The sequence below is a fragment of the Clupea harengus genome, chromosome 14 (assembly GCF_900700415.2).
Source record: "Clupea harengus chromosome 14, Ch_v2.0.2, whole genome shotgun sequence".
In the NCBI taxonomy this organism is placed as follows: Eukaryota; Metazoa; Chordata; class Actinopteri; order Clupeiformes; family Clupeidae; genus Clupea; species Clupea harengus.
In genome coordinates, this window is record NC_045165.1 from 417,509 (window position 1) to 432,810 (window position 15,302).

Below are 15,302 nucleotides of genomic sequence, written 5' to 3' on the forward strand. Positions count from 1 at the left end.
GGCACAAGCACAACTGCTGAAGTCACAGCCACATCATCTTCAGCAACTTCTCCAAGTTCAAGTCCCACGACTGTGTCGTCATCCACTTCTGAAGGCACAAGCACAACTGCTGAAGTCACAGCCACAACATCTTCAGCTACTTCAAATCCCACGACTGTCTCGTCATCCACATCCGAAGGGACAAGCACAACTGCAGTAGTCACAGACACATCATCTTCAGCAACTTCTCCAAGTTCAAGTCCCACGACTGTGTCGTCATCCACATCAGAAGGGACAAGCACAACTGCAGAAGTCACAGACACAACATCTTCAGCAATTTCTCCAAGTTCAAGTTCCACGACTGTGTCGTCATCCACTTCTGAAGGGACAAGCACAACTGCTGAAGTCACAGCAACATCATCTTCAGCAACTTCTCCAAGTTCAAGTCCCATGACTGTCTCGTCATCCACTTCTCAAGGGACAAGCACAACTGCTGAAGTCACAGCCACATCATCTTCAGCAACTTCTCCAAGTTCAAGTCCCACGACTGTCTCTTCATCCACATCCGGAGGGACAAGCACAACTGCTGAAGTCACAGACACATCATCTTCAGCTACTTCAAGTCCCACGATTGTGTCGTCATCCACTTCTGAAGGCACAAGCAAAACTGCTGAAATCACAGCCACATCATCTTCAGCAACTTCTCCAAGTTCAAGTCCCACGACTGTGTCGTCATCCACTTCTGAAGGACAAGCACAACTGCTGAATCACAGACACATCATCTTCAGCAACTTCTCCAAGTTCAAGTCCCACGACTGTCTCGTATCCACATCCGAAGGGACAAGCACTACTGCAGTTAGTCACAGACACATCATCTTCAGCAACTTCTCCAAGTTCAAGTCCCACGACTGTGTCGTCATCCACATCAGAAGGGACAAGCACAACTGCAGAAGTCACAGACACATCATCTTCAGCTACTTCAAGTCCCACGACTGTGTCGTCATCCACTTCTGAAGGCACAAGCACAACTGCTGAAGTCACAGCCACATCATCTTCAGCAACTTCTCCAAGTTCAAGTCCCACGACTGTGTCGTCATCCACATCAGAAGGGACAAGCACAACAGCAGAAGTCTCAGACACATCATCTTTAGCTACTTCAAGTCCCACGACTGTGTCGTCATCCACTTCTGAAGGGACAAGCACAACTGCTAAAGTCACAGCCACAACATCTTCAGCAATTTCTCCAAGTTCAAGTTCCACGACTGTGTCGTCATCCACTTCTGAAGGGACAAGCACAACTGCTGAAGTCACAGACACATCATCTTCAGCTACTTCAAGTCCCACGACTGTGTCGTCATCCACTTCTGAAGGCACAATTACAACTGCTGAAGTCACAGCCACAACATCTTCAGCAATTTCTCCTAGTTCAAGTCCCACGACTGTGTCAGCATCCACTTCTGAAGGGACAAGCACAACTGCTGAAGTCACAGCAACATCATCTTCAGCAACTTCTCCTAGTTCAAGTCCCACGATTGTGTCGTCATCCACTTCTGAAGGGACAAGCACAATTGCTGAAGTCACAGCAACATCATCTTCAGCAACTTCTCCAAGTTCAATTCCCACGACTGTCTCGTCATCCACATCCGAAGGGACAAGCACAACTGCAGAAGTCACAGACACATCATCTTCAGCTACTTCAAGTCCCACGACTGTGTCGTCATCCAATTCTGAAGGCACAAGCACAACTGCTGAAGTCACAGACACATCATCTTCAGCAACTTCTCCAAGTTCAAGTCCCATGACTGTGTCGTCATCCACTTCTCAAGGGACAAGCACAACTGCTGAAGTCACAGCCACATCATCTTCAGCAACTTCTCCAAGTTCAAGTCCCACGACCGTCTCGTTATCAACATCTGAAGGGACTAGCACAACTGCTGAAGTCACAGCAACATCATCTTCAGCAACTTCTCCAAGTTCAAGTCCCACGACTGTCTCATCATCCACATCCAAAGGGACAAGCACAACTGCAGAAGTCACAGACACATCATCTTCAGCTACTTCAAGTCCCACGACTGTGTCGTCATCCACTTCTGAAGGCAAAAGCACAACTGCTGAAGTCACAGCCACATCATCTTCAGCAACTTCTCCAAGTTCAAGTCCCACGACTGTGTCGTCATCCACTTCTGAAGGCACAAGCACAACTGCTGAAGTCACAGCCACAACATCTTCAGCTACTTCAAATCCCACGACTGTCTCGTCATCCACATCCGAAGGGACAAGCACAACTGCAGTAGTCACAGCAACATCATCTTCAGCAACTTCTCCAAGTTCAAGTCCCATGACTGTCTCGTCATCCACTTCTCAAGGGACAAGCACAACTGCTGAAGTCACAGCCACATCATCTTCAGCAACTTCTCCAAGTTCAAGTCCCACGACCGTCTCGTTATCCACATCTGAAGGGACTAGCACAACTGCTGAAGTCACAGCAACATCATCTTCAGCAACTTTTCCAAGTTCAATTCCCACGACTGTCTCGTCATCCACATCCGAAGGGACAAGCACAACTGCAGAAGTCACAGACACATCATCTTCAGCTACTTCAAGTCCCACGACTGTGTCGTCATCCACTTCTGAAGGCACAAGCACAACTGCTGAAGTCACAGCCACATCATCTTCAGCAACTTCCCCAAGTTCAAGTCCCACGACTGTCTCTTCATCCACATCCGGAGGGACAAGCACAACTGCTGAAGTCACAGACACATCATCTTCAGCTACTTCAAGTCCCACGATTGTGTCGTCATCCACTTCTGAAGGCACAAGCAAAACTGCTGAAATCACAGCCACATCATCTTCAGCAACTTCTCCAAGTTCAAGTCCCACGACTGTGTCGTCATCCACTTCTGAAGGGACAAGCACAACTGCTGAAGTCACAGACACATCATCTTCAGCAACTTCTCCAAGTTCAAGTCCCACGACTGTCTCGTCATCCACATCCGAAGGGACAAGCACTACTGCAGTAGTCACAGACACATCATCTTCAGCAACTTCTCCAAGTTCAAGTCCCACGACTGTGTCGTCATCCACATCAGAAGGGACAAGCACAACTGCAGAAGTCACAGACACAACATCTTCAGCAATTTCTCCAAGTTCAAGTTCCACGACTGTGTCGTCATCCACTTCTGAAGGGACAAGCACAACTGCTGAAGTCACAGACACATCATCTTCAGCAACTTCTCCAAGTTCAAGTCCCACGACCATCTCGTTATCAACATCTGAAGGGACTAGCACAACTGCTGAAGTCACAGCAACATCATCTTCAGCAACTTCTCCAAGTTCAAGTCCCACGACTGTGTCGTCATCCATATCAGAAGGGACAAGCACAACTGCAGAAGTCACAGACACATCATCTTCAGCTACTTCAAGTCCCACGACTGTGTCGTCATCCACTTCTGAAGGCACAAGCACAACTGCTGAAGTCACAGCCACATCATCTTCAGCAACTTCTCCAAGTTCAAGTCCCACGACTGTGTCGTCATCCACTTCTGAAGGAACAAGCACAACTGCTGAAGTCACAGCCACAACATCCTCAGCTACTTCAAGTCCCACGACTGTGTCGTCATCCACTTCTGAAGGCACAAGCACAACTAAAGAAGTCACAGACACATCATCTTCAGCAACTTCTCCAAGTTCAAGTCCCACAACTGTCTCTTCATCCACATCCGAAGGGACAAGCACAACGCAGTAGTCACAGACACATCATCTTCAGCAACTTCTCCAAGTTTCAAGTCCCACGACTGTGTCGTCATCCACATCCGAAGGGACTAGCACAACTGCTGAAGTCACAGCAACATCATCTTCAGCAACTTCTCCAAGTTCAAGTCCCACGACTGTCTCTTCATCCACATCCGGAGGGACAAGCACAACTGCTGAAGTGACAGACATATCATCTTCAGCTACTTCAAATCCCACAACTGTGTCGTCATCCACTTCTGAAGGCACAAGCACAACTGCTGAAGTCACAGCCACATCATCTTCAGCAACTTCTCCACGTTCAAGTCCCACGACTGTCTCGTCATCCACTTCTGAAGGGACAAGCACAACTGCTGAAGTCACAGCCACATCATCTTCAGCAACTTCTCCAAGTTCAAGTTCCACGACTGTGTCGTCATCCACTTCTGAAGGGACAAGCACAACTGCTGAAGTCACAGACACATCATCTTCAGCTACTTCTCCAAGTTCAAGTCCCACGACTGTGTCGTCATCCACTTCTGAAGGGACAAGCACAACTGCTGAAGTCACAGCAACATCATCTTCAGCAACTTCTCCAAGTTCAAGTCCCATGACTGTCTCGTCATCCACTTCTCAAGGGACAAGCACAACTGCTGAAGTCACAGCCACATCATCTTCAGCAACTTCTCCAAGTTCAAGTCCCACGACCGTCTCGTCATCCACATCTGAAGGGACTAGCACAACTGCTGAAGTCACAGCAACATCATCTTCAGCAACTTTTCCAAGTTCAATTCCCACGACTGTCTCGTCATCCACATCCGAAGGGACAAGCACAACTGCAGAAGTCACAGACACATCATCTTCAGCTACTTCAAGTCCCACGACTGTGTCGTCATCCACTTCTGAAGGCACAAGCACAACTGCTGAAGTCACAGCCACATCATCTTCAGCAACTTCCCCAAGTTCAAGTCCCACGACTGTCTCTTCATCCACATCCGGAGGGACAAGCACAACTGCTGAAGTCACAGACACATCATCTTCAGCTACTTCAAGTCCCACGATTGTGTCGTCATCCACTTCTGAAGAGACAAGCAAAACTGCTGAAATCACAGCCACATCATCTTCAGCAACTTCTCCAAGTTCAAGTCCCACGACTGTGTCGTCATCCACTTCTGAAGGGACAAGCACAACTGCCGAAGTCACAGACACATCATCTTCAGCAACTTCTCCAAGTTCAAGTCCCACGACTGTCTCGTCATCCACATCCGAAGGGACAAGCACTACTGCAGTAGTCACAGACACATCATCTTCAGCAACTTCTCCAAGTTCAAGTCCCACGACTGTGTCGTCATCCACATCAGAAGGGACAAGCACAACTGCAGAAGTCACAGACACAACAACTTCAGCAATTTCTCCAAGTTCAAGTTCCACGACTGTGTCGTCATCCACTTCTGAAGGGACAAGCACAACTGCTGAAGTCACAGACACATCATCTTCAGCAACTTCTCCAAGTTCAAGTCCCACGACCATCTCGTTATCAACATCTGAAGGGACTAGCACAACTGCTGAAGTCACAGCAACATCATCTTCAGCAACTTCTCCAAGTTCAAGTCCCACGACTGTCTCGTCATCCACTTCTCAAGGGACAAGCACAACTGCTGAAGTCACAGCCACATCATCTTCAGCAACTTCTCCAAGTTCAAGTCCCACGACTGTGTCGTCATCCACATCAGAAGGGACAAGCACAACTGCAGAAGTCACAGACACATCATCTTCAGCTACTTCAAGTCCCACGACTGTGTCGTCATCCACTTCTGAAGGCACAAGCACAACTAAAGAAGTCACAGACACATCATCTTCAGCAACTTCTCCAAGTTCAAGTCCCACAACTGTCTCTTCATCCACATCCGAAGGGACAAGCACAACTGCAGTAGTCACAGACACATCATCTTCAGCAACTTCTCCAAGTTCAAGTCCCACGACTGTGTCGTCATCCACATCCGAAGGGACTAGCACAACTGCTGAAGTCACAGCAACATCATCTTCAGCAACTTCTCCAAGTTCAAGTCCCACGACTGTCTCTTCATCCACATCCGGAGGGACAAGCACAACTGCTGAAGTCACAGACACATCATCTTCAGCTACTTCAAATCCCACAACTGTGTCGTCATCCACTTCTGAAGGCACAAGCACAACTGCTGAAGTCACAGCCACATCATCTTCAGCAACTTCTCCAAGTTCAAGTCCCACGACTGTCTCGTCATCCACTTCTGAAGGGACAAGCACAACTGCTGAAGTCACAGCCACATCATCTTCAGCAACTTCTCCAAGTTCAAGTCCCACGACTGTGTCGTCATCCACTTCTGAAGGGACAAGCACAACTGAAGAAGTCACAGACACATCATCTTCAGCAACTTCTCCAAGTTCAAATCCCACGACTGTGTCGTCATCCACATCTGAAGGGACAAGCACAACTGCTGAAGTCACAGCAACAACATCTTCAGCAACTTCTCCAAGTTCAAGTCCCATGACTGTGTCGTCATCCACTTCTGAAGGGACAAGCACAACTGCTCAAGTCACAGCCACATCATCTTCAGCAACTTCTCCAAGTTCAGGTCCCACGACTGTGTCAACATCCACATCTGAAGGGTCAAGCACAACTGATCAAGTCACCAACCCAACAGCTCCAGCAACTGCTCCAATTTTAAACCCCACGAATGTCTTCACGTCCACATCCGAAGCGACAAGCACAACTGCTCAAGTCACAGACACAGCATCTTCAGCAACTTCTCCAAGTTCAAAACCCACAACTGTCTTGACATCCACATCCGAAGGGACCAGCTCAACTTCTAAAGTCACAGACACATCATCTTCAACAACTTATCCAAGTTCAAGTCACACGACTGTCTCGACATCCACATCTGAAGGGACAAGCACAACTGCTGAAATAACAGACCCAACAGCTTTAGAAACTTCGCCAAGTTCAAAACCCACAACTGTCTCGTCATCCACATCCGAAGGGACAAGCTCAACTGCTCAAGTCACAGACACATCATCTTCAGCAACTTCTCCAAGTTCAAATCGCACGACTGTCTCGACATCCACATCCGAAGGGACAAGCACAATTGCTGAAGTCACAGACACAACATCTTCAGCAACTTCAGCAACTTCTCCAAGTTCAAGTCCCACTACTGTCTCAACATCCACATCCAAAAGGACAAGCACAACTGCTGAAGTCACAGACATAACATCTTCAGCAACTTCTCCAAGTTCAAGTCCCACGACTGTCTCAACATCCACATCCGAAGGGACAAGCACAAATGCTCAAGTCACAGACACATCATCTTCAGCAACTTCTCCAAGTTCAAATCCCACGACTGTGTTGACATCAACATCTGAAGGGACAAGCACAAATGATCCATCAACTGACACAACTGGTTCAGGAACCTCTGCATGGTCAAGTCCAAGTACATCCACACCATTCCCAGCAAGCACTACACCAACATCAACACCAACTCCAGCAAATAAAACACCAATGTCTACGTCCACAACAGCAACATCCACAATGTCGACATCATCACCAACTCCAACAACTATGACATCAACACTATCTCCATCACCAGTATCCACAACACCAACAACTACATCAACAACAACACCAGTAGTCACAACATCAACAACAGGACCAGTAGTCACGACATCAACAACTACATCAACAACAACACCAGTATCCACAACATCAACAACAACACCAGTATCCACAACTTCAACAACAACTTCTCCAAGTTCAAGTCCCACGACTGTGTCGTCATCCACATCCGAAGGGACAAGCACAACTGCTCAAGTCACAGAGACAACATCTTCAGCAACTTCTCCAAGTTCAAGTCCCACGACTGTCTCGACATCCACATCCAAAGTGACAAGCACAACTGTATCCACAACTTCAAAAACAACATCAACAACAACGAAGAAGCCCATCCAGTGTGAAAACGGTGGAACCCCAAACGAGGACAATCAATCTTGCCAGTGTCCTCCTCCTTTCACCGGTCGCACATGTGCAGTTATCAACAGCGTCATTTCTCCAGGTTGGTGTGGGTAACCCTAGTCCTTCATAAGGAAATAAAGACACACCTCTCAGAGTGTCTGGGATGGTTCATCTGATATGTTTTCATCTCTTTCAGACACGCTCAACAGGACAGTTCAGACAACAATTGAAGTTAAAGAGAGTTTCATACCAGAATATGCAGATAAAACTTCAAACGAATATGAGGAGTTTTCCAAAAGGTTCAAAGACGAGGTGAGTGACCCGTAGTGAACTAGTAATAACCGTGGAGCTTGTGGGATGGACCTGGCCCTGAGCCGGCCCACATGCGGGCCGGATCTGGCTGAGATGGACTTCCTTCTTTCTGCCTGTCTGTGGGGATATTTCTGCAGTTCAGTTTCTACTCCGCTAATCAAATTTCTCCTCCCTCAGATGACACCCATATATACCAAAAAAGTGAAAAACTTCAAAGAAGTGGTGAACATCACTCTGAAGTAAGTTTGCAAAGATAAATGTCTCAACAGTCAATAAAATTATAGTAAAATTGGGACTTCACTAAACATGTATGGTTAGGGGGGATACGTTATCACTAGGGGGTCTACTGATATATTTCATAAAGTGAAGCACATTTATTTGGGGAGTGGGGTGAGGACAGGACACTACTTTAAGGGGGATTAACCCTAACCTAAAACAAGCCTCGTGAAATCATCCCTCAAACTAGTTAGATGATCCTGCAATAGTTAGACAGTCCAGCAAACTAGTTCGCTAATCCTGCACACTGGTGGATATTCCTGCAAACTGGTTAGTTAATCAAAATCCTGCAAACTGCTAATCCTGCAAATTGCTAATCCTGCCTATTTCCCCTTTCAGGGCTGCCACAGGTGGTGCTTCCAGGACCAGAAGGACTTTGTTCAGTGGGATTTCTGTAAAAGATACGACCAGGTAAATATGATACCTGACAGAACAGCCTTTATGAAGTACTACTTAAAACAGAACATTCACCTCTTTGATTATGTTTTCTATTTGTCAGTGAAAATGTAAATGCTGAACACGATATCGTTGTGGAGGTTCCCAACGACAAAGAGTCTGAAGAGGCCTTCGATGAAAGCATTGAACAGATTAATGAGACTCTTAATGCTGTGGGAAACTGTTCAACACAAGCTAACATTACAGGTGATTCACATTCAACACCAGCTAACATTACAGGTGATTCACATTCAACACCAGCTAACAATACAGGTGATTCACATTCAACACCAGCTAACAATACAGGTGATTCACATTCAACACCGGCTAACATTACAGGTGATTCACATTCAACACCAGCTAACATTACAGGTGATTCACATTCAACACCAGCTAACATTACAGGTGTTTCACATTCAACACCAGCTAACATTACAGGTGATTCACATTCAACACCAGCTAACAATACAGGTGATTCACATTCAACACCAGCTAACAATACAGGTGATTCACATTCAACACCAGTTAACATTACAGGTGATTCACATTCAACACCAGCTAACATTACAGATGATTCACATTTGACTACAGAAAGAGTGAGTTTGAGAGAGAAATATTCTCTCTTTAATTACGACACTGATTTCAAAAGATGTTTGATTTAAAGACAACATTTTGATAACGTTTACTGACCTAAAATGGTGTTTTATTCTTCCTTTAAAGAATGTCCATCATTTGAAGTTGGAGAAGTCAAACCCCCGACGCCGGTGGCATTTGATGGAGACGGTGAGAACAGCGAAAACAAATATGTCTGCTAAGTTTCAGTGCATGGAGCTGAGATAAACACCTTCACTGCTTTCTCCTCTTCACAGCTTTCTGCAGGTCCGAGGTGGAGCCTGGTTTTGAGAAGTACTTTATTCTTGCCGAGGTGAACGGGAAGCGCACCTGCATCTCCCCGTGTGAAGCAGCCCATCCTCAACCCAAAGGGTGCCAGAATGACGGCACCTGTGAGGTGTTAAGAGAGGGACCCACCTGCTAGTAAGAACCCCATGGAAATGTTATTGTTGTTACATGCAGTCTCTAATCCAATACCTTTGCTTCTCTGGCAGTCCAGTCTGTGTGTGTGTGTGTGTGTGTGCTCAAATTCAGTCATTTGCTCCTCGCGGCCCTTTGGCTGTCCATTCTGTGTGTGTGCTCAAAAACCCCTCCGTGTTCACACACAGTCTGCGGCTCGGACAGAGAGGGGTATGTGTGTGCTTAGTATGGTGACAGAGAGGGGTGTGTGTATGCTTAGTATGGTGACAGGGAGTGGTGTGTGTATGCTTAGTATGGTGACAGAGAGGGGTGTGTGTGTGCTTAGTATGGTGACAGGGAGTGGTGTGTGTATGCTTAGTATGGTAACAGACAGGACCATACATCTTTGTGTTTCTGAGTATGCGTGAGTAAAGTGATGGTTCTCCTCCAGCTGCAGACACACAGAGCAGAACTGGTACCTGGGCTCTGACTGTAGCTACCCCGTGCACAAGGTTGGGTTCTACGCCGGCCTAGGGGCGTGTGCTGCTCTTCTGGTGGCCTCAGTCGGCGTGCTGTCTGCTTGCGTCATACTGAAGCAGAGGAAGCAGAAACGGTAAGGACCAATGCAGTGTGTGTGTGTGTGTGTGTGTGTGTGTGTGTGTATGTCACTGTGTGTGAGTGTGTGTGTATGTCACTGTGTGTGTGTGTGTGTGTCACTGTGTGTGTGTTTTTGTGTGTGTGTCTCTGTATGTATGCGTTTGTGTGTGTGTCACTGTGTGTGTGTGTGTTTGTTTACGCTTTGTGTATGTTTGCGTATGTGTGTTTGTGTATTTGTGTGTATCACTGCATGTGTGTATCACTGCGTGTGTGTATTTGTGTGAGACAGAGACAAACAGAGTCTTTAACTGTAAACATAAACAGTCTTTAACTGTAAACATAAACAATCTCTAACTGTAAACATAAACAGTCTCTAACTGTAAACATAAACAGTCTTTAACTGAAAATATAAACAGTCTCTAACTGTAAACATAAACAGTCTCTAACTGTAAACATAAACATTCTTTAACTGGAAACATTACAGACTTTAATGAATTGCCTAGCAACCAGCTAAACTCAACATACACACATGAGCGAATGAGCAGGTAACACTTCTGCACCATCTCAATATGGTGTGTGTGTGTGTGTGTGTGTGTGTGTGTGTGTGTGTGTGATGAATCTCAATATGGTGTGTGTGTGATGAATCTCAATATGGTGCGTGTGTGTGTGTGTGATGAATCTCAATATGGTGTGTGTGAGTGTGTGTGTGTGTGTGTGTGTAATGGCCCGGCTCTTAGGCTCGTTACAAGAAATCCGAAATACAGCAAAGTTTCTCAAATACAGAGGTTTAATTGATCTCAATCAACGATACAACAGTGTGTTTTCTTGCTCTCCTGCCCTGCAGGCACGCACTCAAATGACACACGGCAATCCAGACTATTTTCATTTGTAGTTCCACGTTGGTGGAACGAACTGCCTAGTACTACCAGAGCAGGGGCGTCCCTCTCTACCTTCAAGAAGCTTTTGAAGACCCAACTCTTCAGAGAGCACCTCCCCTCCTAACTGGCACCTGACTAGCGCTTAACTTGCACTTCAGCAGTTACATTCCTGCACTTATTTTTCCTTTTTTCTAGGTCGTTGTTTTTCCAATTCTCATGTAAAGTAGTATTTTTATTGCTCTTAGCTTGACTGTTCTCTCCATTGTACGTCGCTTTGGACAAAAGCGTCTGCTAAATGACTAAATGTAAATGTAAATGTACATACGCATTCACGCAGATAAAACAGGCAGAGCCGACGAGCCCAAAGGGGATTCGTCACAGTGTGCGTGTGTGTGCATATGTGTGTGATGAATCTCAATATGGTGTGATGAATTTCAGGGAGAAGGACATGAAGAATGAGCTGGTGAATCAGTGGATGGAGGATGACTTTGAGTGGCCCACCTCTGGTAGAACATCACACACACCGTCAGCAGGTAAGGACCCAAACCCGGAGGTGCCCCGTTGGAGCTATTTTTAGCAATTGCATTTAAAAGCTCTGCAAGTTTTTGTCCTACAGACATAACAATAACACCCAGAGAAACCCTGCATCTTCTCCTTTTCAAATATATGCATTTCGAAACTGAGACATAAATGAGCACTTTGTAAAGAGAATAGTGCTGAAGCCTTGCAAATTTCTCTCTCTGAGGGTGAAAGCAACCGGTGATGGCCCTCCCATTAGCAAATTACGGCTATTCATATGATTAATGCATGGTAAAACCGCGATCGCTATTGGGTTGTGACGTGGCCACAACTACTTTGAAAACACCCCGTTTCGCCTGTAAACAAGTCCATGTTTACCTCATATATACAGCTGAACACGATGAGGGAAAATGTATCCACTTTGAGCTTCGCCTTGCCCAAGCCGAGGATATTTGTGATGATTAAGTTGTCTTTGTTTGACTAGCTCTTGTAATGAATGCTGTTGATTGACTTATAGGGAGTTAAACGCATGTCATATTATTGAGTTCTGTGTGTAGGCGAATACCGTCAACTCGGCAAGGTGATTTTGAATCATATAAATTACTTCATGTCGCTAAGACTATTTTACAGTAAAAAAAACATATCATACGCATACTTAATTTTATTAGGCTACAAACGTCGGTGTTTGGAGTTAGTTGTCTGCACAGAATTTAGTATTAGGCTCCCGTGAAGTAATTACGCTCCCGTAAAGAACGTCATCCATGTTCACAAGCCATTGTTCTGACAGACGGGCCATAGGACGTGATAATGGGGGGTGGCAATCGCAAATACATTCAGACCTAACTCATCAATATTCATTGTGGTTTAGGTGAAGGAAGTGTCACTTGCTAAATTACTTATGATTAGTATAGAAACCAGAAACACTTTCTGAATGCTAAACTCACCTATGTGGAGATAACACATATGTTTTCAAGGTTCAGAGTACAAAAGAAAACTTCCAAAATATTTACAATGTGTCTTTGTACAAAGTCTAAGCACCTCTGAAACTAGTTTTTTGTAAGAGTATGTTTAGATTTAATTTTAATAAAAACTTGTTTGATTACTTTCAGTTTACTCTCATTTTATTATTGCTGAGGTATTCTAGAATATAATAATAAATGCCACTTTTGCCTCATTGTTTTTAGTTATGTGAAATATACAAAAATATCAGTCATGGCAGACTACCTAACAAAGTCAAAAACAGGCCTTAGGGTTGGAAGTGTTAAAGTTGTACTGTCAGATTTGTTCTCTCCAAGTTTTACTGTCATTTCAAATGCCAACACAGCTAGCATGATGTAATGTTAGTACGGATGCTCACAGAGACCAAATCCGATTAAGCTGGTCGTTTAGACCTATGTCAATATGAAAGGCACTCGTTGAGAAATTGGGCGGGAGAATAACGCGATTTGGTGAGGAAGGTCGCCTTCCGTAGTTGCGTTTACAGTTTAACTTAAACAAAGTTGAATTAGATTAAAATGTTGTATTTCCATGAACAATAGTACAATTACAATACCGTTATAATAACTGTCTTCATTTTTAATACATAACATACATAATCATGCCATGTTTGTTTTGTGCATGTTTAAGTGAATAGACTGCACCTACAACTCAATCAGGTCAAAGAAAGCCCACAAAATACCCAAATTAAACAAAAATAACACTAGTTAGATTAACGTTTGCTTGTGAAAACATATTGTGACAGTCATTTGTACAGAAATTAGACCGGTATACTGTATGCCAAAGCAGGAGGAAAGCATATTATTATCTCGAAAACCAACACGGTAAGTGGAACAAAGTGGGAGTGTCCGATAATTGACGCAGGCGAAAACGTACTCATGTAACGTGTCACCGTAAACATTAATATGAATATTTAGAAATAAGTTTTCTTGCGGTGTTAAACGAGTCGTACAAGTTAAAAAGGACAAAGGACGAAAACCGTTAGTTTGGGTAAGCTTATATATAACGTTAATCTATAAATAGATTTAGCATATCGATTTTTTAACAAACTGTCCGATAACTGACGCAGCTACGCTATGTGGGTGTGGGTGATTAATGTAAATTTGTGTGTGGGTGATTAATGTAAATATGTTTGTATTCCTCTCCATAGGGGCGAATGCCAACCCTGCCTATCAGAGTGGGAGTTTGTACACGCAGCAGGGACTGGGTCTGCCAGGCCTCCAGTCTAGGCCAGCACCGGGCCAGATGAGGGCCAGAACCGACCCACACTGGACTTCCCTACAGCAGGTTCCCTCACACAGAACCGACCCACACTGGGCTCCCCTACAGCAGGTCCCCTCACACAGAACCGACCCACACTGGGCTTCCCCACAGCAGGTTCCCTCACACAGAACCGACCCATACTGGACTTCCCTACAGACCTCCTCTATTAGCTCTTTTGACATTTAGCGTCTCTAGCTAACGGATCTGCTATGTCACAACTAATGGATCAAAGGCAATATCTCACCCACGTCACAATTAATGGATCAAAGGCAATATCTCACCCACGTCACAATTAATGGATCAAAGGCAATATCTCACCCACGTCACAACTAATGGATCAAAGGCAATATCTCACCCATGTCACAACTCTTCAACACTGCTGTTGCCAAGGAACAAATTGATTATTAAACAGATAATCATATTATTAAAACCACATCAGTTCTTTACTGATTGCTGGTCATGATGATACGCGGCTGTACTTGTAAATGTGTGATGATCAGTTACTAAAATATACAAATATGATATAATATCAATTTACTAAATACTACAATATAGTATGAAGTATGAAGTATATTGAAACTGCAGGTTGCCTAATGTGTACTTAATAGTAAATTATAAAGTATTTATTTATATAGCTATTCAGGGTAATTTCCCCTTTTATTTATCAATGAGTCGCCTCTGGCTTAGGTTGTTGACTTTTGTGTTTATTTTTAAATTTGACTTGCTGTATGTTATGTCTGATGCTATATCATGTATTAAGACCTGTATTATTGAGGATCACCTGCTTAAATAAAAATGCATCATCTAAAAATCTTCACTTGCAGTGGTGTACGGTAGTGATTGAACTGTACCATAGAGTTTCACCACTAAGAATCTGGGGACTAAGGGAACTATTTAGTAAATATAAAGAGAGAATATGAAACGGTGTTTGTCTTTCTCACTCTGTTTCTCACTCTCATCTCACTCCATCTGTCTGTGTGTGTGGTGTGTGCAATTGTGTGTGTGTTTGTGCACGTGTGTGTGTGTGTGTGTGGCTTTGTTTGACAATAAATATGAAAAACTAATTCAGATATGAGAAAACCTGTACGCCTTAGCCGTCTATGTCCACTAGGTGGCGATAATAACCTGTACGCCTTAGCCTAATTATAAAAAGCATTATGCAAATACTCTAAATAAATGCCATACTCTCACAATCAACCCCTCCATCCATCCAAGATGAAAACTATATCCGTATAAAACGCTACTAGTACAAACCTAAAGTTGGTTAAAATACAGTCCCTAACATCAAAAGCTGCACTTATAAATGAGTTGATAACAGTCAA

The 15,302-nt window shown here is 44.4% G+C and overlaps 1 protein-coding gene across 1 annotated transcript; it reads left to right on the forward strand.

Moving 5' to 3' along the window:
• The first annotated feature begins 7,529 nt into the window (after positions 1 to 7,529).
• Positions 7,530 to 14,166, forward strand: LOC116223476 (mucin-12-like). The gene is made up of 10 exons (XM_031580379.1): positions 7,530 to 7,793; positions 7,890 to 8,005; positions 8,183 to 8,244; positions 8,621 to 8,692; positions 8,781 to 8,923; positions 9,437 to 9,499; positions 9,586 to 9,751; positions 10,179 to 10,340; positions 11,641 to 11,735; positions 13,868 to 14,166. The coding sequence occupies exons 3-10, from the start codon at positions 8,183 to 8,185 to the stop codon at positions 14,164 to 14,166; spliced, it is 1,062 nt and encodes a 353-aa protein (XP_031436239.1). The 5' UTR covers positions 7,530 to 7,793; positions 7,890 to 8,005.
• Positions 14,167 to 15,302: the final 1,136 nt, after the last annotated feature.